Here is a 26,023-nt window from a genome sequence, read left to right on the forward strand (position 1 = left end):
GTCCCTGATTTAATCAATAACGAGGGAACTGATTACCTTTAGAAACTATAAATATTTCCTTGGCAAGAGAGCCTGAGCGGCTCCTGTATATCAGAATTCCTTATTTGAACATAGTAGCTGTATAAACTTTAGAGAAGGCTTTCACCTAGATGAACCCACTGGAAACTGTCTTCTAATTTGCTGTCCTTAGCATGGAGGGCATGGGGTAGGGGACAGATAAGAGCCTTATGGCTTTGAGGATGGATGCGAGATGAGAGCCACGTGTCTCGAGCAGTCAGTACTTAAGAGGGAAATGAGACACGAAAGGGGGCTTGAGGTGATTGAGACACTTAAAGATAGGTGTTAGGTTGAGGACCAAGGGAAAAACCCAAAATCAGAGCTTGCTCAGCAGCTCTGATGGGATGGGCGCCTAAGTTTTCCCAAATGTAGGATGCAGAAATGGATGAAATAATCTAGGAGGCCATATAGCGTAATGACTAAGAGCATGGTATTTGGCCTTAAACAAACCTATGTTCTAAGTCAAAAGCGAAACTGGATAAAGTTAGGCAAATCTCTTTACCTCTCTGGGTACTCAGTATCCCCTTCCAGAAAATGCAGTAGGTAATTTATAAATAACAAATGCAAAACAATAGCTAGTGCTTGGTCATACTTGGGAGAGTCTGTTCTGCTAGATCACGTTCCTGCCGCGTGCGTTACCTCGTTCACCATTAGCCAATGGGTAATGACGCGAATGTCAGATGGAAGTTGTGTCGTTTCATTCATGATTTTCCTAGGAACGGGATCTGGATGGGTAGGGATAGAACCATAACCTTCAGCGGGGAAGGAGAAAGTGTTCGGCTTGGCTGCTGACAAACAGCAGGAGCCCTTTTAGCTTTATTTTGCAAGTGTCTGCACTTGGGCCTCCTCCCCCAGAGAAGTGCCGCCCAGCCTTGCAGGGCTCTGGCTCAAGGCCGGCTGTACTCCCTCCTGCGTTCACTGCAGCAGTCCCACCGCCTGAGTTCTACTCCCATCTGCATTTTCTTAGCATCCCACCAGCACTGCGCCATTTAAATGTCACCAGCATCTCCACGCTTTTGTTATCTATTCTTATTATCCTGTGCATTTCTATTATCCTGTGGGGCAGCCTTTGGTCATTTTAAGAGGCACGTCTTGGTGATCCAAGTTATCTTCCGAGGCACTATATAATTGTGTTTGTTAGTGCTCTGGTTACAATGTTGCGTATACATTTTTAGTGGTCTCTTCCTAACGATGTTTATCTCATAAACTGTTATTTTTGTTCTTGTAATTTTTACATTCTTTTTTTTTTATTAGTGCATAATTAACATCATGAAATGTTCAGATCTTAAGTGTATTGGTTTTTTTTTTTTTTAAGATTTTATTTATTTATTTGACAGAGAGCAAAAGCAGGGGGAGCAAGAGAGGGAGAAGCAGGCTCCCCACTGAGTAGGGAGCCTGACACAGAGCTTTTTCCCAGGACCCCGGGATCATGACCTGGGCTGAAGGCAGTCGTTTAACCGACTGAGCCACCCAGGCATCTCCTTAAGTGTCTTATTTAACCAGTTTGCCAAATGCACTCGAAACACAGAATTGTAACCGCAGAAATTTCCCTTGTGCTACTTTCCAGTCACTGCCCCTCCCCCACCTCCCCCACTATAAGGATCAACCTCTGATCTGATTTTTATCACTGATGGGTTAGTTTAACTTCTAGAATTGAGATATAAAATATGTACTTTTGTGTTTTTGTCTTCTTTCCCTCAACATAATATTTATCTTAATATGTTGTGTTTATTCATGGAATGCCTTTTTCATGATGGAGTCATATTTCTTTGTATGAACGGTTCCACAATTTGGTTATCTTTTCTATTATTGGACATCTAAATTATTTAGATGTTTGGGGTTGTTATGGAGCAAGCTGCTATGAACATCTGTGTATGGGTTTGTGTGTAGACATATGTTTTTCCTTAACCTAGGATAAAGATCTACGAGCAGAGTTGTTAGGTCATAGTGTAGCTGTAACCATTTAAGAAACTGCCAGTTTTCCGTAGGGTCAGTAACATTTCACGCTCCCACCAGCAGTGTGTGGGAGTTCCAGTTTCTCTACAGCATCAATGCTTGGTGGTGTCAATCTTTTCCACTTTTGTCACTCTTCTGGGTATCTTGTGATTTTCATTTGTTGTACTGATTGGCTATTATATATCTTCTTTGTGAATTATCTTTTGCCCACTTTCAAATTAGGACATTTGTCCTTTTGTTATTGGGTTGTAGGATTTCTTTACATATTTTGGATACAAGTCCTTTGATAGATATATGTGTTGCAAATTATTTTCTCCTGGTCTGTGGTTTTCAATGAAACTTGATTTTTCTTAATACACAGTTTTATAGAACATGAGATAACATATATATTGTGTTATAAAAATCCATGCTCCATAAATGTCAACCATCATTGATAACTAGCATTATTATCACTCTAATACTATAGTTTTAATTATCAACAGCCAATTAATTGCAGGGCCTTTGCCTGAGAGTCTCATTGCATAGTCATTTGGAAAGTTGTTTTATCCCAGCTTCCTTCAAAGGCAATGTATGCAAGACACCCGGTCCCATCCTATATCACAGATGGCAGCAGCAGGGGATACAGTGACCGTTGTTTCATTTGCTTCCATGTAAAATCTAAATGTCCTAGAGACATGGCAGGTCGAACTCCAAACATAAAAAAGAATACAAAGGTGAATGCAAATTAGGGTCATAAGGCAATGTGTTTTGCCTCATGGAACATATGGAAATAGTTGCTACACATTGCACAAAACATCTGTTGAAATAAGGTTTACGATTTAAATGTTTTGAGATGGACTGTTCCTAAAACTCAAGATTGCCTGGTGGGAAAGCAGATGGGCAATTTAAATAGTCTTATACTAACTCATTATTTCTTCTGAAACACAAGCTTATTTGGAAATCCAAAGACAGTGTTTTGGAGATACACGACCTTCACAAACATAATGTTGGCCACTTCTGAAAGGTTTGGTTGCTGTTGCTTAGATGTAGGTCGGGAGAAGGATTTATTTAATACCATTAAAAGAGAGAATTTTCTAAAATTGAATCTTTACTAGAGTTTTAAGTATTAAAGATTAAATAATTTAATTACTTAAATATGTTAGAAATTTTTAAAAAGTATTTTCCTCCTAGTGGGCCTAGTAACAACTATGTCAAGCTTAGTTGTGAAATAAGGTATTTTTACAAAAAAAAATTCTTACAAAATAGAATTTTACATGGGTAATTTTTGATATAATTGAAGCTTTTCAAGAGTTTTTTCTTAGAAAAAATTTTTTTGTTAGATTATGTACTTTTCACATATATTAGTATTATTTTAATGGTTCAGAATTTCTTCAGGCTATTGAGATATAAAACTGTTGCTCCAGATTCGTATGTGTTTTGGACAACAGAGTATTTGCTGTGAATTTTCCTTGCTGTTAGTGATTAAAAAAAAAAAAAAGGCAGCTATTAATATGTCAATATGTCTCCATCTAGCAGAGCTTCCTACCCTCACGTAATTTTTGTTTTTAATCATCTGTGGGCTGAGAAAGCAGTCAGAGCTTGTGAGAATTATGTATAAATTCAGAGCCTATTGGATAAGTGGAAGTGTGAGGAATTGCCACAGGAATAAAGGTCATGACTATCAACATCTATTTTGGTTCAAAAGATTTGGGCCTATTTTCTGGTTCTTATCTATATTTTAAAGAGTATGGATTGTCAGATAAGTAATGTGTACCTGTTTAACTCAAAGAGTTAAAAAGGTATTTTTTTCCTCATTTCTGTTACTCCAGAGATGAGAAGTTGGAAGTTACTGGGAGGCAGATTTCAGTGAAGTAGAAAGACAAACATTTTTAATTTCATGAAAAAGTATACTGAATTGAACATTATCCTGTGAGTCTGATCCCAGCTGCATGACGAACCAGTTATCATTGAAATCCTCTGGACAAAGTGTTCTCATCATCTCAGACCTACCCACAGGATTCTGGGATCACGGGGCTCCAATTCTAGGGGCTGCCATCACCCACTCACAGCTCATGCAGAGGTTTCTGGGAGAGAAGATTTCCACATCCTAGGCAGTTGGACTGAATGACCTCTGAGGTGTATTCCTAAGTTAAGGTGGAATCATTCTGTGACTCACTTCTAGAGGACATCACTTGCATCTGTCAAGGTGAATTTTGAATGCCCAGGGGTGATCATGGGTTAGCTGCTCTAGCCTTTGTTCTGCTCTTCCATTCCCACAAGACATGAGTTGAGAACGCCATTCTCAGAAGTCACTGCTTTCTCTCTCCTTTCCTCAGACCCCAAATTTAAAGCTGTTAAAAGTTTATGAAAGGAACTGAGGGAAAAGGGGGTTACAAATTGTCCTATTAAGCTGGTTATGAATTCTCTTTATAGCAACAACTGAGTCACTGAGAAAGAAGTTAATTAAAGGACGCCTCCATGGCTTGCTGTTTCAGGTAAAACAAAAACAAAAACAAAAAACCCTGTGATATGTGTTTACTGTGGGGAAGAGGTCCAATCTGTATATGGATTTGAAGCTAATTTATAATAGATAATGACTGTGATCACAAAATTAACCAATTTAGAAGAAAATGCTCTAGTGGACTTTGTTCTCTTCTGCACCAAAACCATTTAGCCAAATAAGAAGGGGGCACTCACATTAGTGAATGGCTCCTAATAACATCTTTTAAAGAGGAAGCATTTTTAGAATTTACTGTATCTATTAGCAAAGGGCCAGTGTTTTAGTCTTAGGCACTTCTTTTCTGATACTCTTGAATGCGTACTGTTGGATGGGCTGGGATGGTTCCTGTCTCTTTTTTCTCCTATTTTTTTTTTTTTTTTTAAGATTTTATTTATTTGAGAGAGGGAGAGAGAGAGAGCGCACACAAGCAGGGGGAGCAGCAGAGTGAGAGGGAGAAGCAGGCTCCCCGCGCAGCAGGGAGCCTGACTCAGGGCTTGATCCTTAAGCTGAAGGCAGACACTTAACCAACTGAGCCACCCAGGGGCCCCTCCTATTTGAATTAAACTTTTAACTCCTTCCTGTCTGGATATCTCAATATATCCATGGTAGAGTTCAATGTATTTCTTTCCCTTATGATACTTGGTGAATTTCTCCTTTTTGTTCATAAATGAGGAACATAAGGAACAGTAAGGTTGGCACGGGGGAAGGGACTGGAGAAGGGAAGAAAGAAGGGTGATGTCTGCATGTATCTGTTTCCAGAGCATAATGCAGGCACATCTGTTTAAGTAGAAAAAAACATTTTTCATGTGGGAGATCAAGCCAGGCAGAGTGCCTAAAAAGCCCCCTACAATAAATTGAAGTGGAAAAACCTCCACATCTAAATATGCTTTAATCTTATCAGGAACACAAATACAATTTTCTATTATAATATAACTGTGATATAATATAACTGTGATTGGACTAATGCCACAATTTGATTGCTATGAAATTTTCACAGGCAACATTTTCACTACACTGACATGTCTCCAGCAACCTTCTTTGGCCCCTGCCTAAAGATTTCAATGACAAAGCCATTGTATTTCCTGTCCCTGATCTTTGAATTTCATTCCTAGAACAAGTAAGGGGGAAAATGCAATGAAAGCTTTACAATTACAAACCTGTTCCCTTAAGTAGAATACTTGACAGAATTGGCCAATACTACCCTCCTCAGGTAGCATCATATCTTCTCTTAAATGGAATATGTTTTGTATCTTTGACTCTGTCGTCATTCTGCCTTTGAACATACTCCACCATTTTCTCATGACAGAGCTGTTTAGATGAGGAATTTCCTCACTGTGATCCCTTGTCCGGCACAGATGGAACTCAACAACCATTTCAAGATCAACTGGTAAGTTTAAGCTTTTTGAAACAATTTAAGTGCCAGTTGTGAATCACCACTATGTCAAAAGAGAAAGTGAAGTCCAGTATGTATCAGTAGTCTTAGTACTTTAAGCCAGACCACTTTTGAGAGATTATTGGATGAAACAATGGATACCTACTCTCTTTTTTTAACTTTTTTTTTCTTTTGAGAGAGAGAGCGTGCAAGCAGGGGACGGGGGGAGGGGGGGTTGGTCAGAGTGAGAGAGAGAATCCTAAGCAGCCTCTATGCCCAACACAGGGCTTGATTTCATGACCCTGAGATCATGACCAGAGCTGAAATCAAGAGTTGGACGTGTAACCGACTGAGCCACCCCGGCGTCCCTACCTAGTCTTTTTCTTTGTCACACACATGCATACAATGCTGGTAGACCCTACGATATGGCAATACGTTAAATTATTTGACTGTGGTATCATGAAGAAGTATTGTATAACTAAGCTTGCCTCTCATCCATACCTTTTTCCTCAAGGCTTTTGTTTATATGACAGTGTCGATTATTGGGAATTGATATAATTCTGTTAAATTATTGAACTGTGATTTTTAATGAGAATTACACTTTACCCATAGGGTATAGCTTTTGATCAAAAGGTTGAAAGCTTTATTACTTTATTACTTGGAATCATTTATTTTCTTCTTGACCTCTTCTTGATACCAGTGATATTCTTTCTACCTTTGGAAATGAAGGGAATAGATGATGAAATATGTTATGTTACACCCCTTTAGATAGCTAATACTATTTAATTTTCTGTTCAGAAGCAGTGTTGCCATAAACGTTATAGTGGTCAAGAAGCAAGAATATATCAGACGCTCCTGACCTTCAAACATACATGCTGGTATACACCTCTGCTGGGTAAGCATGGATAGCCCCCCTCTTACACCCTATCAGGCATGGCTGAGGGTAAGGTTCTTTTTGAAAGGGAAAATAATTAATCACAATTATATTTATACAGGAAAAGTTGTTGAATATTTGGATATTTCTCCCTGAATTCTGTCAGTCAACTGATGTTTGAACACCTACTCTGTGCAAAGCACCATATTATGTATAATAGAGAATAAATTCTAAAATAGCTCACAGATTATCAGGGAGGTTAGAATGGGCTCAGAGAAGTCCGAGAAAGCTCCATAGAAGAAATGAGAGTTGAACCAGGCCTTGAAAGTGGGTTGCATTTGGAATAGCAAAAAGCATGGAAAAAGTATTTTAACTGGGGAGGACCAAAAAAAAAAAAAAAAAAGCTGGACAAGTCATTTTGGAAACAAGAGGAGTTTGGTTGTGATACAGTAGAATATAAGTTTGGAGCAGGTTGTGGGTCAAATGGTGGGCTATTACTCAGTGCCAGGCTAAGGAGAATGAGCTTCATCTTAGGAAGAAATGCTCATGTAGTGACATCTCTCATCACAACCGAGATGTGGTTGAAAGCAAAAGTTAATGGCTGGTTCTGAAATGACAAAAGACATGGGATGGTTATCAAAATAAAGTTAAGAAGAGGGCGCCTGGGTGGCTCAGTTGGTTAAGCGACTGCCTTTGGCTCAGGTCATGATCCTGGAGTCCCGGGATCGAGTCCCACATCGGGCTCCCTGCTCGGCAGGGAGTCTGCTTCTCCCTCGGACCCTCCTCCCTCTCATGCTCTCTGTCTCTCATCGTCTCTCTCGCAAATAAATAAAATCTTAAAAAAAAAAAAAAAATTAAAAAAAATAAAGTTAAGAAGAAATAAATAGCAAGTAAACTGATCTGTGGATCATTTCAACTAGAGAAGGGAAAACTACTACCACTACTAATTGAATGGCCATTTTGTATCAAACAACAGCTTAGGGCTTTATAGAGACGACGTTACTCACACTCACCCAGTAGTAGTAACACAACCACCACCGACAGGGCCGGCAGACGCCTGCAGTACGCCAGGCGCGGTTCTCTGCTCTTCGCATCACTCCTACCTCATTTAATCCTCACCACATCCCTGCCAGGTAGAGGCTAATGTAATTTCCATTTTCAAGACAAGGAAGAGAAGGAAGCAGAGAAATATGGAGTTAGTAATTTGCCTAAGGTCGTGTGTCACTTCATATGGAAGTAAGCTGAGGCTCGGAGTGGTTTAGTTATGCGTCCAAGAGCACACAGCTAGTGTGTGGCAGAGCCAGGATCTGAACTAAAAATTTCTGATTGACTCCAATGCCTGTGTTTTCTTCTGTTAAACTCTGCTGCTTCCTATACTCAGAAAAACACATAGCAAGATGGCTTCCTCCAAAACACACGATCCGCTACCCTATTTCCTTTGTCTCTTTAATGGGTCCCCATCACAGTGTCTAACCCTCTTCCCTTCAGGGTTTGGTAAAGCTGTTTCTGTCAAGGGCCAGACAGTAAATCCTTCAGCTTCTGCAGGCTGTATGGTTTCTGCAGCAATTACTCGGTATCACGCAAGTGGCCAAGTATTGAATGAATGAGTATGTCTTTGTTACCGTAAAACTTTATTTACAAAAACAAGCAGCTGGATGTATTTTATCCTCTGGCTGCAGATTGTTGACCCTAATAGAATTGAACTGACTTCTGCTTTCTCAGAAATGGTCCAACCTCTCAAAAGGGAAAAAATTTATATATGTATAATATATATTTTTATATATAATAAATAATATATAGTTATATAATATATATTATATATGAGAAAAATATATATAAGAATTTTTATATATTATATATTTATTATATAATATATATTTATTATATATACGAATAAATATAAGTAAATATATATTTATTATATAGTTTAAACCAGAAATAAATTTCTGGTTTTATTCTTTTCTATTCTGCAGATGCCTTGCATCTAGAGAGTCTCACAGCAATTCCAAGCCTGGAATTGACACTTTCCTCAGGTGCAGCCAAACGAATCCAGGTTTCACGTGAAAGGCCCAACTATGGAGAAGTAGAGGATGGTGCTTTGGATGTGACTAGAAGACGCAAGTAAGTTAAAAGAGCAAAATATACTTACCCTGTTCTTCATGGGTGGCCTATTCTTAGTGCCTGAACTTCTAATCAGTTAGACTTTTGTATCCTGAGACCATAAGGTCTTTATGATGGAACTTCTGACTTTCTGAAAATTGGCAATTTTAAAACAAAGATACCTCTATAGTTTTCTTTTCTTTTCTTTTTTTTTTTTATTTTATTGATTTCACAGAGAAAGACAGAGAGGGAACACAAGCAGGAGGAGTGGGAGAGGGAGAAGCAGGCTCCCCGCCAAGCAGAGAGCCCAATGTGGGGCTCGATCCCAGGACCCTGGGATCGTGATCCGAGCCGAAGGCAGATGCTTAACAACTGAGCCACCCAGGCGCCCCTCCTCTATAGTTTTCTTGAAGTGACTTTTCTTGTTCTTTGAATTCCCTAATGTCCATTCTAAAATGTAAAAGACAAATTAGGCTACCTGAATGTTTCCCAACTTTTAGGAATATACTATATACTGCTAAGTTAACTTATTCGGAGAGGTTTTGATCATATATTATTCCTTCTTCCTCAAGGTTAATGAGCCTCTGCAAATCCCTGTCCCCACACCCACCCTCTCCTGAAGTTCATCTGTGCTCACCTTTCTGAGTACACAGGCTGACCTTCCTTAGGAAAAGTTTCAAAATGTCAGTGGAGTTTGTGAGCACTATCCACCCCAGTGAAATTCCCTTTCCGTATCAAGGGCGAGGAAGCAAGATTTTGAATGGCAAATTCTTTATTTTCATTTTTGGCTAGATTCTCTGTGGTTTGCGACCTCTCTCTGGTGGAGGTTGGAGCTCTCTTTCCTTGTGTCTTACTAAAACCATGAACTTAATTAGAAATTTGGTTAAGCTGGGGTAGGGAAGGGAAACATTTGGCATCTGCTGAAATTCTCGGTCTTTCTCTCTGTAGTAAGGAACTTTGCTTTCTATTGTCAGGTGCCCAGGCCCTAAAGTTGGCCCCCACCCAGGAACAGATCTTTCAGGTTGCATCAGGATGAATGATGACCTAAGGATGGAAGTGAGCATTTGACTATATTTCAACTTTATTTTAGTACTACTGTATCCTGGTCCTCTTCCATGGGTATATACATATTTTGAAGTATTATGAGCACTCTTATAGCAAGTATGAATCTTACACCACAAAACACAGATGCGTGAGAAATGTCAACCTTTGATGGCAGGAAATTAAAATCCAGTCATTTGGGGGCTTTCTACCCCTTCTATAGTATAAGCTCAAGGGTAGATAGCCAAAAGGAGATTTTGGTCAAGTATAATGAACATTTTGTTAAAGAGGCAGACTGGTTTGGGACTTAAACTTCACTAATGACTCTAAGAAGTCTCAGGTCTCATTGTCTCTCTGAGAATTGAAGCCAAGCCTAGATAACCTTTAACGTGCTGGTACTTTGTAAAAAGTTACAAAGTAGGGCAATGCCCAGAGAGTGTTCTTTGCTACAGTTAGGTGCTAATGAGACTTCTCTACCTTAAAAAAAAAAAAGAAAGAGTAACACTGAATAACATGTCATTTAGACAAACTCCCCAGGTTATGGAGTATGTATGAAGTGCCTCCCTCAGTCTACAACCAGAGCCTGAGCTCCATAATTTTCTCAATCAAATAGAGCAGACAGTTTGTTTCAGGATATAATAATCCATCATTCTTCCTTTTTCTTTCATTGCTTAATTGAGATATAGTTCATATATGAAACAATTGATTCAATTAAATGCTTTTAAATAAATTCACAGAATTGTACAACCATCACCAAAGTTGATTTTAAAACATTTTGATCATCCTAAAAAGAAACCTCATGCCCATCAACAGTCTGTCCCTACTCCCCCCACCCCCAAACCCTCAGTCCTAGGCAATCACTAATCTACTTTCTGTCTCTTATACATTTGCCTAGTCTGGATATCTCATATAAGTGGAATAATACAATATGTAACCTCTTGTGACTGGGCTTCTTTCACTTAGTATAGTGTTTTCATGGTTCACCCATGTTGTAGCGTGTTATCCCCATACTTCATTCCTTTTTATGACTGAATAGTATTCCAGTATATGAATATATCACATTCTGTGTATCCACTCATCAGTTGTTGGGCACTTGGGTTGTTTCCATTTTTTGGCTATGTGAATGTTGTTACTATGAATGTTAGTGTATAAGTTTTTGTATACACATATGAGTATTCTTTGGGGTATATACCTAGGAGTGGAATGGCTACATCATATGGTAACTCTAACATTTTGAGGACCTGCAAAACAGATTTTCAAAGTGATTACCCCATCTTACATTCCCACAAGTAATGTGTGAGGATTCCAATTTCTCTACATCCCTGTCAACATTTGTCTGGGGTTTATTATTATTATTATTATTATTATAGCCATCTTAGCAGGTGTGAAGTAATTTTGATGGTTTGGGTATGTATTTCCCTAATGACAAATGATGTTGAACATCTTTTTTGTGTACTTGTTGGCCACTTGTACATCTTCCCTGGAGCTTTATCTACCCAGCTCTTTACCCATTTTAAAAAATGTGGTTCTTTTTACCACTGAGTTATATGAATTACTCTTATTATTCCTCTTAAGTGTGTGTATCTGACATTTTTCTGTTCCTTAATACCCATCCTATTGAGTAGCTAAGAAAAGGAAAGAAAAAGGAAATGAATCTATTTTGCTATTACTTAGCAGTTCTTGTAAAGTTCAATAAAGGAAGTTGGACTTGGAAGCTTACAGGATGTTTGGTTATTAGTAATTTCCCTTTTATCTGACACTGATTTCACCAACAAGGGGGAAGAAACAAATATCAGTTGTGTACCAGGTACTTTGTAGGAAAGCATTACCACAAACCACGTTATTAATCTTCTCTACAACTTTGAGTGGTAGGTATTGTCTGCTCTTGCAGATGAGACAACTGAAGTTAAGAGAGGTTAAATAACTTATCCAAGATCACTCAACTGGTAACTAACAAACATGGGATTCAAATTCAGGTTTGTCTAACTTCAAAGGATAAGCCTTTCTCACAGCCCCTCTTAGAACACCGATTGTAGACCTTTCAATCATAATAATTACTCATAATTACCTTGAAAGTAGTTTTTTGGCTAAGAATGTGCTATCTAAAAGGATCTCCTAATGCACTATCATTAGGATATGTGATAGATTTTGTCTATGGTCTTGACACCATTGAGAAACAGGAGCTAACAGGCCATAATAGAAACTCCTATCAAACATCCCTGGGGAAATGGACACGCTCCCTGAAGATTATCATGCTGTCTTCTGCACCATTTCTTCTAGAGTCCCCAGGAACAAGTCTGTCAGCTGCACTTGGTGGCTGATATCACCACTTCTCACCATTCCCTTTCCAGGTTTCTGCTCCACTGAAGAATCTCTTCAGCCTGTTCACTGAATGATTCACTTCTCATGACTATTCCTTGAGTAGATCCTCACTTCCTACCCCTCAGACTCCCCACACCCATCTCTAAACAAATAGAAAATTCTCCTTAGGGGTGCCTGGGTGGCTCAGTCATTAAGTGTCTGCCTTCGGCTCAGGTCATGATCCCAGGGTCCTGGGATCAAGCCCTGCATTGGGCTCCCTGCTCAGAGGGAGGCCTGCTTCTCCCTCTCCCACTCCCCCTGCTTGTGTTCCCTCTCTCACTGTCTCTCTCTGTCAAATAAATAAATAAAATCTTAAAAAAAAAAAAAAAAAAAGAAAGAAAATTCTCCTTAGAAAGCCATTTTCTAAGCATTCTCATTAACAAGTGCAGGAAATTGGAATAAAATATGAGATAAAAATTACAAAAAACATAATCTGTGTTTACCCCAGTGACCCATAAATTATAGTGTTTTCTTAAGTCTTTGGCTTCAAACTGTAGGGTTTTTGTCATCCTTGAGAGCCTTCATAACAAGCAACTTGATTTGGTCTTCAAGGCCCTCTCTAATCTGGTCACAAATCTACTTTTCCAGCCTTTCCCATTGCCATATGGTTATCCCTGCATATCAGTGAAACCAAGTAGCATTTATCATTGGAATATATCCCCAAAGCCTGCTTATACTGTTCTCTCTGCCCAGAACACCATGCACTTCCCCATTTCTCAAGTTCTATTTGTTGAGGCCCATTTCAAAACCAGCTCTTACATAAAACCTTTCTTGTGGTAGCAAGAAATGTTTACAGTCAAGCATCTCCTGTCCTTCTAGACTAGAGGTAGAAATCAGAATAATTAGAAGTTGAGAGATGAGGTTTTTCCCTGTTTCTACCTCTGTGTAACTATAGAAAAGTCATGTCTTTCAGGCCTGTTTCCTCATTTCTCAACTGTCCCACTCAGGAAAAAATGAGTACACTCCCTTCTTTTAGACCCCAGTAACTCTTTGTCCTCCTTGTTGTTACCTGTATGCTCTGACTGCATTGTAATTCTTTGTTTTCTTATATTTATTTCTGTAGTAGATCAGAAGCTTGGTGGAGAGTGCCTCTGTCTGACCATTAACGAACATGCATCTAGCACTCTGCGTAAATTTGGTGCATGGTAGCTGCCCATTAATACTCATTAAATGCCTATTTACTTATTTTTGTACTCCCTACAGGGCCTATTTAAAACATCAAGACTGAGCACTCAGTGAAATTGTTGAGTTGACAACCTTGCTCTATTGCTTTCTGCCTCTTTTCTTTGGGCTGGTATTCCTGAGAACCTGGGATTTATTTTTTATTCATCTCCCATATTCATAGAAGAAGCTGCATTCTAGCATTTTTTTTTTAGAAAGCACAGGGTGAGGTAAAAGTGAACATCTGTATTCTTAGGATCTTTTTGAGTGAGCAAAGGACTCTAATAAGATTATTGTCTCAAGAAGAACATCTCATAATAAAATAATTTGGGGCCCAGTTCAGGACATTCTGGGGGAAAACAGTTCCTTTATTGACCCGGAAAATTCATTTATTTGGAATATTGTAGTGTAGAGAGAAAAGAAGAATATAAATTATTTCCAACCCTTGTCTTTTAGAGATTCAGACTGAGATATTTATGGAAGAAATGTTTATGATATCTGGGATTTACATCAAAACAATGCAGGGGTGTTTTTAGTGGGTGACAGAATAGATTGGCCACAGGTTGGTAATAGCTGAATCTGCAGAATGGGTACACAAAGGTTACTTACTCTATTGTGTTACTTTTTTATTTAAAAATCTTTCCAGTAATGACTTAGAATTTTTATTTTTATTTATTTATTTTTTAAAGATTTTATTTATTTATTTGACAGAGAGAGAGACAGCGAGAGAGGGAACACAAGCAGAGGGAGTGGGAGAGGGAGAAGCAGGCTTCCCGCGGAGCAGGGAGCCCGATGCGGGGCTCGATCCCAGGACCCTGTGATCACGACCTGAGCCGAAGGCAGACGCTTAACGACTGAGCCACCCAGGCGCCCCGTGACTTAGAATTTTTTGCCACATAGCATAGACTTGGGAATCAAGCAGGCCTGGATTTAAGACTGGCTCCGTTACTTGCTAGCGGTGTAAACTTGGACAAGCCTAACTTCTCTGACATTGCCTGTGTCCCCCCGTGAAACAGATACAACGTTTCAGGGTTCTTTTGAGGTTTCAAATACACAATACATACATGTATGCATATACATATCTGCATATCTGCAATAGCTAAGTTCTAGCCTAATCAATCCATGAAAACAAACCAAGTTGGTCATATTTAGAGAAAAGACAAATCTTAATTCTGTTTCACCACTTGCTGCTGAATAGGAAGAACTGTCATCTCCATGCGGTCCCTCCTCAACATGTCCAAGAATCTCTGGGGGCATATACTGCTATCTCCTAATGTCCTTCAGGCCCCACCAACTAGTGGGTCCCAGGAAAGGACACCTAACCTCCCCAGAGACTGTGGGGAAAAGAAGCTGGTTTCACCACTCATATCTTTGCAGTCCTCTTTGTTCATGATCCCTACTGCCCACAGGCCCTCCATGCTGACCTCCTTGGAGCTCTGTGTCTGATCATCTAGTGATCTTCTCTCCCTGGCTGGTAGAGAGAGGACTCTCCGTTCTTGTCTCAGGACTTTGGAGTGCGGTCCTACTGTGGTGTTGGGTGGACTGCTTGTGATGGGATTGTTAAAATTACCCTCTCAGTTAGTTTCAAGGCACATAAATAATCCAGAAGGCTGGGAGGCACAGTAGTCCCTAAGTAGCAGCCTCCCGCTGCCTCCACTCCTGAGGCTCCCTTCAGGAGCTCGGCCTGGCGGTCTGTTTAGCCCGACTTCCTCAACTCTTCCTCACTCTTGGCAGTTTCTCTCCAGGGCCCAGCTGTCTCTCCTGACAATCTGTCTTCTGTCTCCTTAGTCACTGCTCCCACCATGGAGTCTGAACAGCAGCCCAAGTGCCAAACTGGACATGTGCTTACGTGCCTGGGTGTGTCCCCAAATACTCCAAGAATTAAGGAGCTTCGTGAAAATTCTATGTCCATGAAACTGATTCTTCTCTCTACCTATTTCAGTCTCAGATTGGACCCCACCAAGACACTTTATAGTGTGTATGCAAAGTTCCCGATTCCTAGTAAACACTCCGAAAATAGCAGCTGTGACTGTCCCCCAGAATCAGAATGATCAGCAGTGTGAAGCTCAGAAGATACCTTGTTATGAGCATTATGTAGTGTGTAGACTTGTCAAATCATTATCTTTTATACTTGAAACCAATATAACATTGCATGTCAACTACACATCGATTAAAAAAGAAAGGGTGGGGGGTGCCTTGGTGGCTCAGTTCGTTGGGTGTCCAACTCTTGACCTTAGCTCAGGTCTTGATCTCAGGGTGGTGAGTTCAAGCCCCACGTTGGGCTCCACATGGGCATGGTGCCTACTTAAAAAAAAAGAAGAAGAGGAAGAAGAAAGATACCTTGTTACAGTCAGAAGATATGAAAATCAATTTCTCTGTTTTTACTTTGGCTGTTGAAAAAAAAAAATTAAGTGTATTGCCATCCCTTTGAGCTGTCCTTCATGTTATTACATGTTTTTGTCTAAGATACACTATCACTAAGAGGAGGTGGTTTATGAGACAAAGGACAGAATCAATTTTGAAATATCTCAGAAGATTTTCTGGCCATTGTCTGTCCTGTTCTCTCAGGCTGTGTGTGGTGCAGCATTAATAACCTTGGAGAATAAATAACATTGCCAGTTGCAAAATTGGGACATGTAGAAGTTGACTGATAACTGCACGACAGATGAACCTCAGAGTGGTGGGTGTGTCCTGTAGATCTGAGGGTGTGGTGTCCTTTTAGTTACAAATTAAAAAAAAAAAAAAACTTGTGAGGAAATTTACTTTTGTTTAGGTTACAGTAGTTGTGATCTTTAGGCATTCAATTTTACATTCTTTCTCTTTTTAGAACATGGAAACGGGCACTGAGTCAAGGGCATTTTTTTTTTTTTTTTAAGTTAGAATGAAATAAGACCATATGGGCTTTTTTCAGTTTTTTTTCCTCAGAAAATCCTATTAATTTATTTGAGTAGCACCAATCATCTACAATGGATCTATTAGCAAAAATTACATTGGTAACGTGATTGTAGCATAGTGGAAGGGTCTCTGCTCATAAAATCTACAGATGAAGAAACATTTCATCTAAAAGAGCAAAAATAACGTGACCCTGGGAAATTATCTAAGCCAATAATTACCCTTACTAATATCTTAAAAACTATATCTTATTATTCTTTAACTTTTTCTACCTAAATATTGAAAGAATACTGGTGTGCACGTGTGTCTGTGCGTGTGTGCATGCACACACGCGTGTGGGGCCTGTGTTTGCTGACCCAGCCCATGCGAGAATATGTCTCATTTTGTTCCATGAGTACCTTGGCGACCCCACCCTACAGCAGATGCTGTCAAAAGCAAATGGGCTGGACCACAGATTTTCATGTAAATGTTATGCAGGTTGATATTGGAGTGGCTTGGACAGGAAGAATCCTCTTCCTGCTCTGTGCTCTCGGCATGTGTTAGACTCATTGACTTGAGCCAATCTTCTACATGTAAGTAAGTCTGTCATCTGAACTCTCTTTTTCTTGCTTTTAGTCAATTTCTTAACTTTGCTTGGTTTTAAAATATAGCCAGCAGGTTACCTTTTTCATGATCTGCCCAGGTCTTTATAGTTGTTGTGTGGGGGTTAGGCTTTCTTATGGGTCTAGGATGCTGGTTTGAATAGTGGGGACTTTTGATGCTGGGGAAAAAAAGAACACAATTGTGGAAAATTTTTGCTGAGTTATCTCCCACCCCCACTCCATCTGCACAGACACCCTGAGGAGTTATATTTACAATTTCATTAACTATAGTTCTAAATTTGAAAAAAGAAAACTTCTTTTGTCTAGCTATACTTGTAAGAAGGGAAAAATGCTGTTAGGTCAAATTTGTGAAAATCTGGGATTGAGGTATGTTGTATATTGGGGTGTTTTCTGATCAGTGGGATTTATAAAGACTAATGAATTGGAAGTAATATCCAATTGCTTACCTCGCAACTATTCGAGAACAATATAGTAATGTATGACTACTAAATATATGACATTTCTCCAAAATTACAGAATTATTACTTATTTAATCCATAAATATTTTATATTTATCAAAAAGCTTCTCACTAAAATGTTTCATATACCTTATATATTTTTCAATATATAATTGAACAGAAGGGCTTATACAGAACATTACAGCAAATGAGACTAATTTGTAATATAATGGAGGTAAACTGTATTTCTGCTGTATTATTTTGACTTTAAATGAGACTTTTTTTTTAAAAAGTCTTTTTCAGACAAAATTAGCTTTTTAGTTAGTGCAATATTACTATTATATATGTATTAATTATAGTACAGTAATAAGTGTCATTTCAAGCCATATATAATCAAAATTTTATATGTTATGGGGTATTAAGTGGGCCTGATTTTTAAATTATTATTAAGGAATGAATCCTTGTTGACTTTTATGAAGTATGATACTTGATGAAACTAAAGGATATTTAATATTTTCCTTTTTTATAGCTTCATTTCTTACATATATATTGGAATATAGTTAAGTAAGCATATAATAATTACTAATGCATTCTATTAAATCTTTTAATGAGAGGGCTATCATCATTTAAGTTATAAGTTACAATTTCTCTTCAAAATGTAATTCAAATATTACCCTACTCTGTTTTGTGCATATTACTTTCCTCTGTGGAATGCTGCCTATAATTTTTTATTTGTTTTTTTATTTGTCTTCCTGACTGGCCTACAAACTCCTCTGGGACAAGGACTGTAGTTTTGTGTGTCTTCAGCTTCTGTCACTGCTCCTGGGACAAAGTGGGCCTTTGATGAAAGTTGTTCAATTAAATCAAGCTGATGTCATGACGGGCTTCAAGCACACATGGTCTGACCCAAAGGCATTTAAAGCAGAGACAAAATAAAACAGAGAAGATTGCCTAACATTGATATGTAGGAAGATTAGGTATAAATTCTTGCTTTGCAAGTTTGTGAATTCTTCTAAACATATGAGATGAACATTTTAAACCTTTATGTTTAAATCATCTACCAGTGTGTAAGACAGTAATTGGGAAGTCTGTGCCTCACCAACAGCCTGGGTTAGGGTATCTCAGAGACAGTTCTGTTTATAGTGGAGAGGACACTGTATTTAGTTCGAACTGGGTTTGAAGGCTGACACCACTATTCAGAATACTCCCGGGATATTAGTTTATTCACTGGCTTTACTTTCTTTACCTGAAATAAGTAAATATTTTCTTGCTAAAACCCACTTCCTAAGGTTGTTGGGAGAATTAAATGGGATGATATATAAAAGGGCTTCTGTACATTTTAAGTGCTGTCATTATATTGCATAACTATGTATTCTGCAAACTGTTACTAAACCCATACCTTTCTGTGACAATAGTCAATATTGTCTGGGGTAGATTCTAAATACTGTTTGTGATCTACAATGTCCCTCCATTGAAACCTTTTGTTCGGCCGTGGCTGTTAATATGTTCTCTCCTTGATTATAGAACACGTAAATGTCTTCATCTTTTCATTGTTTGTGCAGGTTTTTGATATGTTCAATTGGTTTCAGTTTTCAATATTAAATTTAATTCCTACGTAAACCAAATAATAATGAAAATATATGTATTAGAAAAACATATTATTAAAGAGTAACCCATGTTCCCGCTGTATTATTTGAGAGTAAGTGAGCTAATCAACCCTAATGTCCTAAAGTTCCCCCTAAATTAGGAACTTCTGATCAAGATTAAGAAGTTCAAATAAAACTTTCAAATACTTGCCCTGGCAGGCTGGGACCACAGTTTTGTTAAGCTCTGTTTGAGCACCAAGTAATAGTGCTGACGTAGATATAATCCCTCAGATCTTTGAGAATGGGATTAAGTTTAAAAGGTATTATTTGTCTAGCTAGAAAATTGAAAACCATTTTTAAATCACCAGGTCAAAAGTTTTAGGTTGAATAATATTTCCATAAATAGAAATGTTGTGTTATGCCCGCATAGAATGTTCTGTTTAAAGACAACTTGACTTAAGTTCATGAAATAAACTCTATCTGCCCTTTAAGTTTAGAATTTGTTTTGCCCAAGAATTTATTAGGTATTCTTCAAATATTGGACTTGTAAGTATATTTAAAATTGGTTTTTTTTTGCAAGTACAACTTGGAGAAAGTATGCTTATCAATCTGCCCTATAGAATCCCAGTCCCATATCCTCTCTAAAAGAGCAAAGTAAATATGGGTTCATTTAAAATTGTATGAAAATGTTTGCTTAAAACAACCTCTCTGGAATGGAAAATGTCAAATTGTTGAACTTGTTTTTCCTTTTTTTTTTTCTTTAGGAGAATGGTGTTGACCGCTTGTATTCTGAGAGCCTGCCACAGTCCAGGTTTGTTTGTTTGTTTGTGTATATGAATTTGAATGTATATTTGGTTAATTTTTAAGGAACTCTTTGGACCTGACACTCCAAAATATTTCCTCTACTCTCTTGACAGGGAATGTTCCGCACTATCATCTCCTGGACACACTTCGTCCACAGAGAGTACTGTAACTTCAAGTGGTGAGTGAACTTGGAAAATATATAAAAATAGAGGATTAGTATTATAACTATAAGCTTGGTTTCTGTGGCCTGCTGAGGTGAGTGCAAATGAAAAGAACATAGGCAAATAATTTTTTTTGCATAGTGTTCATGCTGTTAGTTTCTTCCTGTTGATAGATTCTGGGTCAGAAATTTTGAATATGGCTTCTGGTGACCCGGACTGTAAATCACTCTGTGAGAAAGAGGGAGATACAAGATCAGCTTCTGCTATGATAAAGATCACAGGTAAGCTATTGAAGTATTCAAATATAGTTTCCATTCCAAAGCAGTAAGCAAACCTGTAAGCTACTGGAGCAACTATCCTCATAGTTCAGTAATATTATTTTATTAAAAAAAGCTTGAAGATATAGTCTGGGGAAAAGAAGTCCAAGAGGTAATCATGGCCTTCATATATGATAATGTTGCCATTTTTTTCCCCAGTTCTATAGAAAGAACAAAAATTACAATATATTTTAATAGGACTTAAATATTTCCTAATGGCAAAGATTGACTGGATATAACTGGGTCTCAACTGTGGCATAGATGTAGAATCACCTGCTTAGGAAATTCTCAGAATCTTGGGTAGCCTGGGTGGCTCAGTGGGTTAAGTGTCCGGCTCTTGATTTTGTCTCAGGAAATGATCTCAGAGTTGTGAGATCAAGCCCTGCATCAGGTTCCGCCCCAAGCATGGAGCCTGCTTAAGATTCTCTCTCTCTCTTTTCCCCCACTCCCTCTGCCTTTCTGCCCTTCCGCTTGTGCCCATGCGCATGCTTTCTCTTAAAAAAAAAATAATTCTCAGAATCCTAATTAGAATCTGTTTGGTTAAAAGGATGGACCAATTCGTGATGGTCCACTCAGAAGGCAAAAGAATTAACAGATAATATGTTACATCTTTTTTTGCTACTTGAGTCTGAAAACAAGGTAGTTATTCTCAACCATTCCCAGTGAGACATCACTACAGCTGACACTCATGGGAAGCACATAGGCTCCCGTTCCCACCAAAAAAAAAAAAAAAAATCAGTCAAGGAAAATTCATTCTATTGTTTAAACTGAACAGTTAAGTTGAGATATAGATGTTAAACTAAAGGAGTTGTAAAATTGTAGAAATGGAATCCATTCTTTATTTTAACGGAAGAATATCTTCATACTTACCTCAGACTGAATAAGAGAAATTTTAATTAGAACTACACCAAGATATCATTTTTCACCAGTCATGTAGACAAAGATGCAAAACTTTGATTACACTCTGTTGGTTAGCTTGTAGGAGAAAAAAAGAAATCTCATACGTTTCTGTAGGGAATGTAAATTATTATAATTAATATGGAGGGGAATTTGCCAATATTCACCAAAATGTTAAATATACATATCCTGTGATAAAACAATTTAGCTTCTGGGAATTTATCCTATAAATCTAAGTACTCACATGACTTGTAGAAGTTTCTTTACTACAGCATTTTCTATAATAACAAAATATTGAAGACAAGTTAATTATCAAAAGAAGCCTAGATAATATATATTGGCATCTCCATGTAATGGAATACTAATATACATCCATAAAATGTATATAAGGAAATTTTCTTAGAAGGATATCAAAGAATTATTGTCTCTTAAAAAAATCCAAATACAAAACATTATGTATTGCATATAAAATTCTGTGGGAGAATAAAAAGGATAGGAAGAAGTTTTTATGTACGCATAATATATCTCTGAAAGGCTAGACAAAAATTAAATAACATCGTCTGTGGGGAGGAAAAGTAAATTTCTTATAGGCATGTATGGGAGGGAAAATTTTTACCAAAAAATATTTTACACTTTAAAATTTATGGACCATATGAATCTATTATCTGTCTTAAAAGTTAACAAAAGAATTAAAATTTTCATTGGGAAAAGACGTTTTATCTCTGAAGAAAGTGGTTACCATTTTGTTCTTATTTCCATATAAATTTTAAAAACATAATACATACTTTATTTTTTTCTTAAAAAGAAACAAAACCTATTTATAGCTGCTGACCTTTGTGCCTGCACTGAACTAAATTCAAGACAATGGACCATGTAAAGAGGAAAATCATTATCAAGTACATTATGGTACAAATAAAGTACACAAAAATAAAGGGAAATTACCAAGAGGAATGGCATAAATTAAAAGTACCTTTGTTTCTTAGTTTGATGACTTTTTTTTTTTAGAAAGATACCATGTTTTGAAAGGATATCAAACTTGGTTATCAGTCTTACATCTCTAATTAAAAAAAACCTGTTTGTCAAGCTGATTGTTCATTCTTCCTTCATCCAGTTTCTGTAAATTTAGTAGTAATGTGTTTGATTAAAAAAAAGGCAGCAGCCTTAATAAAGATTTTAAAACTATTACTTGAAGGCCATTTATACAGATACTCATTTCTATTAAGAAATCTTATATGGCTAGCTTCCTTGGGAGCCTTACCTGCTCTAGTCCTGATTTTTAATCAATGGGCACATTTAAAGTTTTTTGATATATAATTTGACTCACTTGTTAAGGTCTTTGACACTTACTAGTCTGCTCATATTGCCACCCTCACTATTTCTTCCTCTCTTACTTGTTACTGCTCAGGCAACTATTTGGTGTGTTCCCTTTTTCTCATAGGCCAAAGTCCAGCTCCTGAGAATACCGTACCCCAAGGCTCTGTGAGTGAGGACAAAACCATGTTAAATCTGGTAAGGAAATATACATATGTTAACAGTAAAGGTAATGATATATTACAGTGGTATAACTGTCCCTTTAAGTTTGTAAAATACTCTTAAAAGCACTGTCTCATCCTCTCAAAATATTATGAAGTTAATAGAATTTAATTACTCCAGTGTATTATAAATGAGGAAGTAGGTGCCAAAGAGTCCTTGTGACTTGTTCAAAGTCACACAATAGAGTCAGAGCTAGGACCTCCTGACTCCACATTGTTTTTTTGTCCATTCATTCATTCATATTCATCAAAGATCTACTGGAAACAAGCTCAATATCTATCAATAGAGGACTTTTAAGTAAACAAATGTATTAATAAATACGGTTAAATAAAACAGTAATATTTACCTTAAAGATATGTTCTAATTAAGAGAACATGTTCTAATTAAGGGAAGAAACATACAGTTACTCAGTAATATATAATTACTCAGTGTGGCTAGGGATATAAAAGAAAAATGTTTGGGTTAAGAGGCCAGACAAGTGTCATGGAGGAGGTATTTTGTGAATGGTATCAAATGCTATCCAGGCACCTGGAACACTGCTATAAAACATTGTTTAAATGTTTATAGAAAAAGTTAAGTTCCTTTCCCTAAAGAGAAGGTTCATTGTCACTGGTATGAATTTATAATTATTGAGGAGTAACTTGTAGACTATGGATCCCATTCCATGTTTCTTCAAGGGTCTTGTTTATATATTAGTCCCTCTCTGTTAAAAGAGATTATTATTATTATTATTATTAGCAGTGTGTGTGTGTGTGTGTGTATGTGTGTGTGTGTGTATTGTTTTTCCCTCAGTATATAAATATTGCTTTAGTTAGGCCCATTTGGTTTTAAGAAACAGAGACTCATGAAAGCTAACTCAAGTTAAGAGATGGTTGTGTCATAGATATATTTGAGGCAATAGGGTAGACAAAAATTTTATAGTATTCTAGTCTGAGCGGAGTGGAATGATTGGCTATGTGATTTGGAATCGTCCTTTGTAGTGTAAAGTATATAGAGAGTGTAGTGTTAGCTAACAAGCATGTTGAAAGTGGTTGCTCCTTATAAAAAATAGAGGAATATTTGAGTCCTCTAATCTTTCATGGTAGTCTTCCGAGAAAGAGAATTTTTTCTCATCTCAAAACAAGATAGAAATAAACTTAAAAATAATTGGTTAGAAAACATAGTAATGGAGATGGGGTACTGGTTAGGATACTATTGTAACAATTCAGGCAAGAGATGAAGATAGTATGAATTTAGTGTGGATGGAGAAGAGAAGAGTAATTTGGGAGAGATTTAAGGGACAGAATTTATAGTACATGGTGACTGATAACTAGGATGGGGGTTGGGGATGCATGGGAAAACGTAAAAACTTAGGCTTATGGCTATCCTACCGAATGAATAGACTATTATGAGAATAGGGAGGAAGTAAGAAGAATTTTGGGGTAAAATAAGATTAATTTAAGTCAAGTTTCAGGTTGATCTGAGACATCAGTACTCTGAAAGATTATATACACAGCTGCATACCTATATTCATAAATTAATTCCTAGGACTTTTAGGAGCAGACACACATTTGTGAGCTATCAGCAAAAAACCAAGTATGTGAATAAGATTTCCCAAGGACTCTGGCAGGCAGGAAGAGAGCACTGAGAATAATGGACTCTTGTTGATTCCATTATCTAACAAAAGAAGGCAATGGCTGAGGAAACTCAGAAGGAGCTACTATAGCAATGGGAGGACATCAGGAGATGAAAACCAAAGAAAGAAAAATCTTCAAGGAGGAGAGGACTATAGATCATTTTAGATGCTACAGTGAAGCCAAATAAGATAAAGACTGGAATTTTTCCATTGAATTTGGCAATAGAGAGTTCACTGATAACTGGGGAGGGAGGTTTTCTTGGAGTATTAGGTACAGAGACAGAAGAGAGCTGAAAAACTGGAAACAGCAATTATGGACAATTCTCCCCAGAAGAAGCATGACCATAACGGATAGGATTGGAAGAGGATGCCGTATCTAGAAGAGGTCATGGGGTTGAGGGAGGATTCAGAAAACTTAAGAATATTTAAATGTTGATAAGAATGATCCAGTGCTTTACCTGTATTATTGCATTTGTTACATTTTATCAAAATCTTAGCTTCAATTCTCTAAAAATTACATGACATGGTATCAATGGCTCTACCTAGGAAATTTGTCCTGGACTTTATTTTTCAGGGAAAATTTCTGAGAATGTTGAATAATTATCACCATAAAATTTTATACCTATTACTTTCTCATTAGATTTTTCTCAGGCAGTAGAGTACAACCCTCTTACCATTGGTAATTCTTGTTGTATACATATATTTGTAGGATAGTTGGTCAGTGACCTTAAAATGTATTTATATGGAGTAAAAGCCTAACATAACATAGTCCTACCTGCAATTTTTGCCACGAGTTCCCCCAGAGCCCATCTAGAAAGCTACATGTGATATCCTAGATCACCCCTACCTCTTTATCTATCCAGTCCTCCCACTCCATCAAGCTTCAGCATGTTCCTTGTCTGTAAAGACTTTCCATGCTTCTCAAGCCAGGGTGTCTCTCCCCTCCCTTTGTAGAGCATTTATTTATTCACATCTCATTTATTTGGCAATCAATCCTGGTTTGCCTTATGGTAACTTGTATCACATTTATAGCTGTTCATATGTTTCTGTCTTTTGTACCTCAACTAGATTGGAAACCCCCTTAGAGCCAATCCTGTTTTCTTTTTAACCTCTAGTTCAGTTCTTTGAATACCACAGTGTTCTTGATAGAGTAGGGTTAGGAGAGGACAGGAAGTTGGGAAATGATTGGTTATGAAGGATTTCCACTCTATGTACAGCAATAAAATCTCTTTATGATTTTAGGAAGCAAAAGAAGAACCAGAAACAATAGGTGAGCATAGAAAAGAATGTGCGGCAGGAGGTAAGGAATGTTCTCTTCCAACTCCCATGGGAACTTTTGTTCCTGCTTATATTTTTATGGGTGAAATCTTTCTGAGTAAAGATATGGTACCTATAATTATGCACCTCTAGCTAAAATCAGCCAATAAAACTGATTCTTGATTCAATTTGTATCATTTTTGAAAAACCACATTTATGTTGCATTAACTATTAAGCCCCAAAGGACGTGTAATAACTACTACGTTATTGTGAACAAAGAACCATGCCAATGTTGGTAGTAAATTCAAGCTCTACTTTGAGATTTTTTTTATTATCCTGTCCAAAAGTAAATAAGATAGTATTTAAAGAATAAGTGCTAATATACTTCCCTCCCCATTTCACCTCCACTAGGATGGAGTAATGGATAGAGTTGAGACTTTGAAGTCACACAGACTATATTGGGTGACTCTCTGACTAGCTTTGACTTCAGAGGTTTATTTAACCTGTCAACTTCCTCATCT

The 26,023-nt window shown here is 37.5% G+C and overlaps 1 protein-coding gene across 5 annotated transcripts in view; it reads left to right on the forward strand.

The window, feature by feature from the left end:
- LRMP (lymphoid restricted membrane protein) overlaps positions 1-26,023 on the forward strand; it is a 45,494-nt gene that overhangs the window by 2,493 nt on the left and 16,978 nt on the right. Inside the window, exons 1-9 of one of the 5 annotated variants that reach the window (XM_032432623.1) lie at positions 5,799-5,879; positions 6,663-6,759; positions 8,712-8,859; positions 9,813-9,894; positions 19,683-19,729; positions 19,836-19,900; positions 20,057-20,164; positions 22,536-22,606; positions 25,488-25,545. In XM_032432623.1, the coding sequence (XP_032288514.1) occupies positions 9,871-9,894; positions 19,683-19,729; positions 19,836-19,900; positions 20,057-20,164; positions 22,536-22,606; positions 25,488-25,545 (373 nt within the window). In that variant the 5' untranslated portion in view covers positions 5,799-5,879; positions 6,663-6,759; positions 8,712-8,859; positions 9,813-9,870. Of the gene's footprint in view, positions 1-5,798; positions 5,880-6,662; positions 6,760-8,711; positions 8,860-9,812; positions 9,895-15,742; positions 16,866-18,115; positions 18,310-19,682; positions 19,730-19,835; positions 19,901-20,056; positions 20,165-22,535; positions 22,607-25,487; positions 25,546-26,023 lie in introns of those variants that run through there. The other 4 variants (XM_032432624.1, XM_032432627.1, XM_032432625.1 and 1 more) reach the window with 4 other exon arrangements.

This window comes from Phoca vitulina, unplaced genomic scaffold, assembly GCF_004348235.1.
Source record: "Phoca vitulina isolate PV1807 unplaced genomic scaffold, GSC_HSeal_1.0 scaffold49, whole genome shotgun sequence".
Taxonomy (NCBI): Eukaryota; Metazoa; Chordata; class Mammalia; order Carnivora; family Phocidae; genus Phoca; species Phoca vitulina.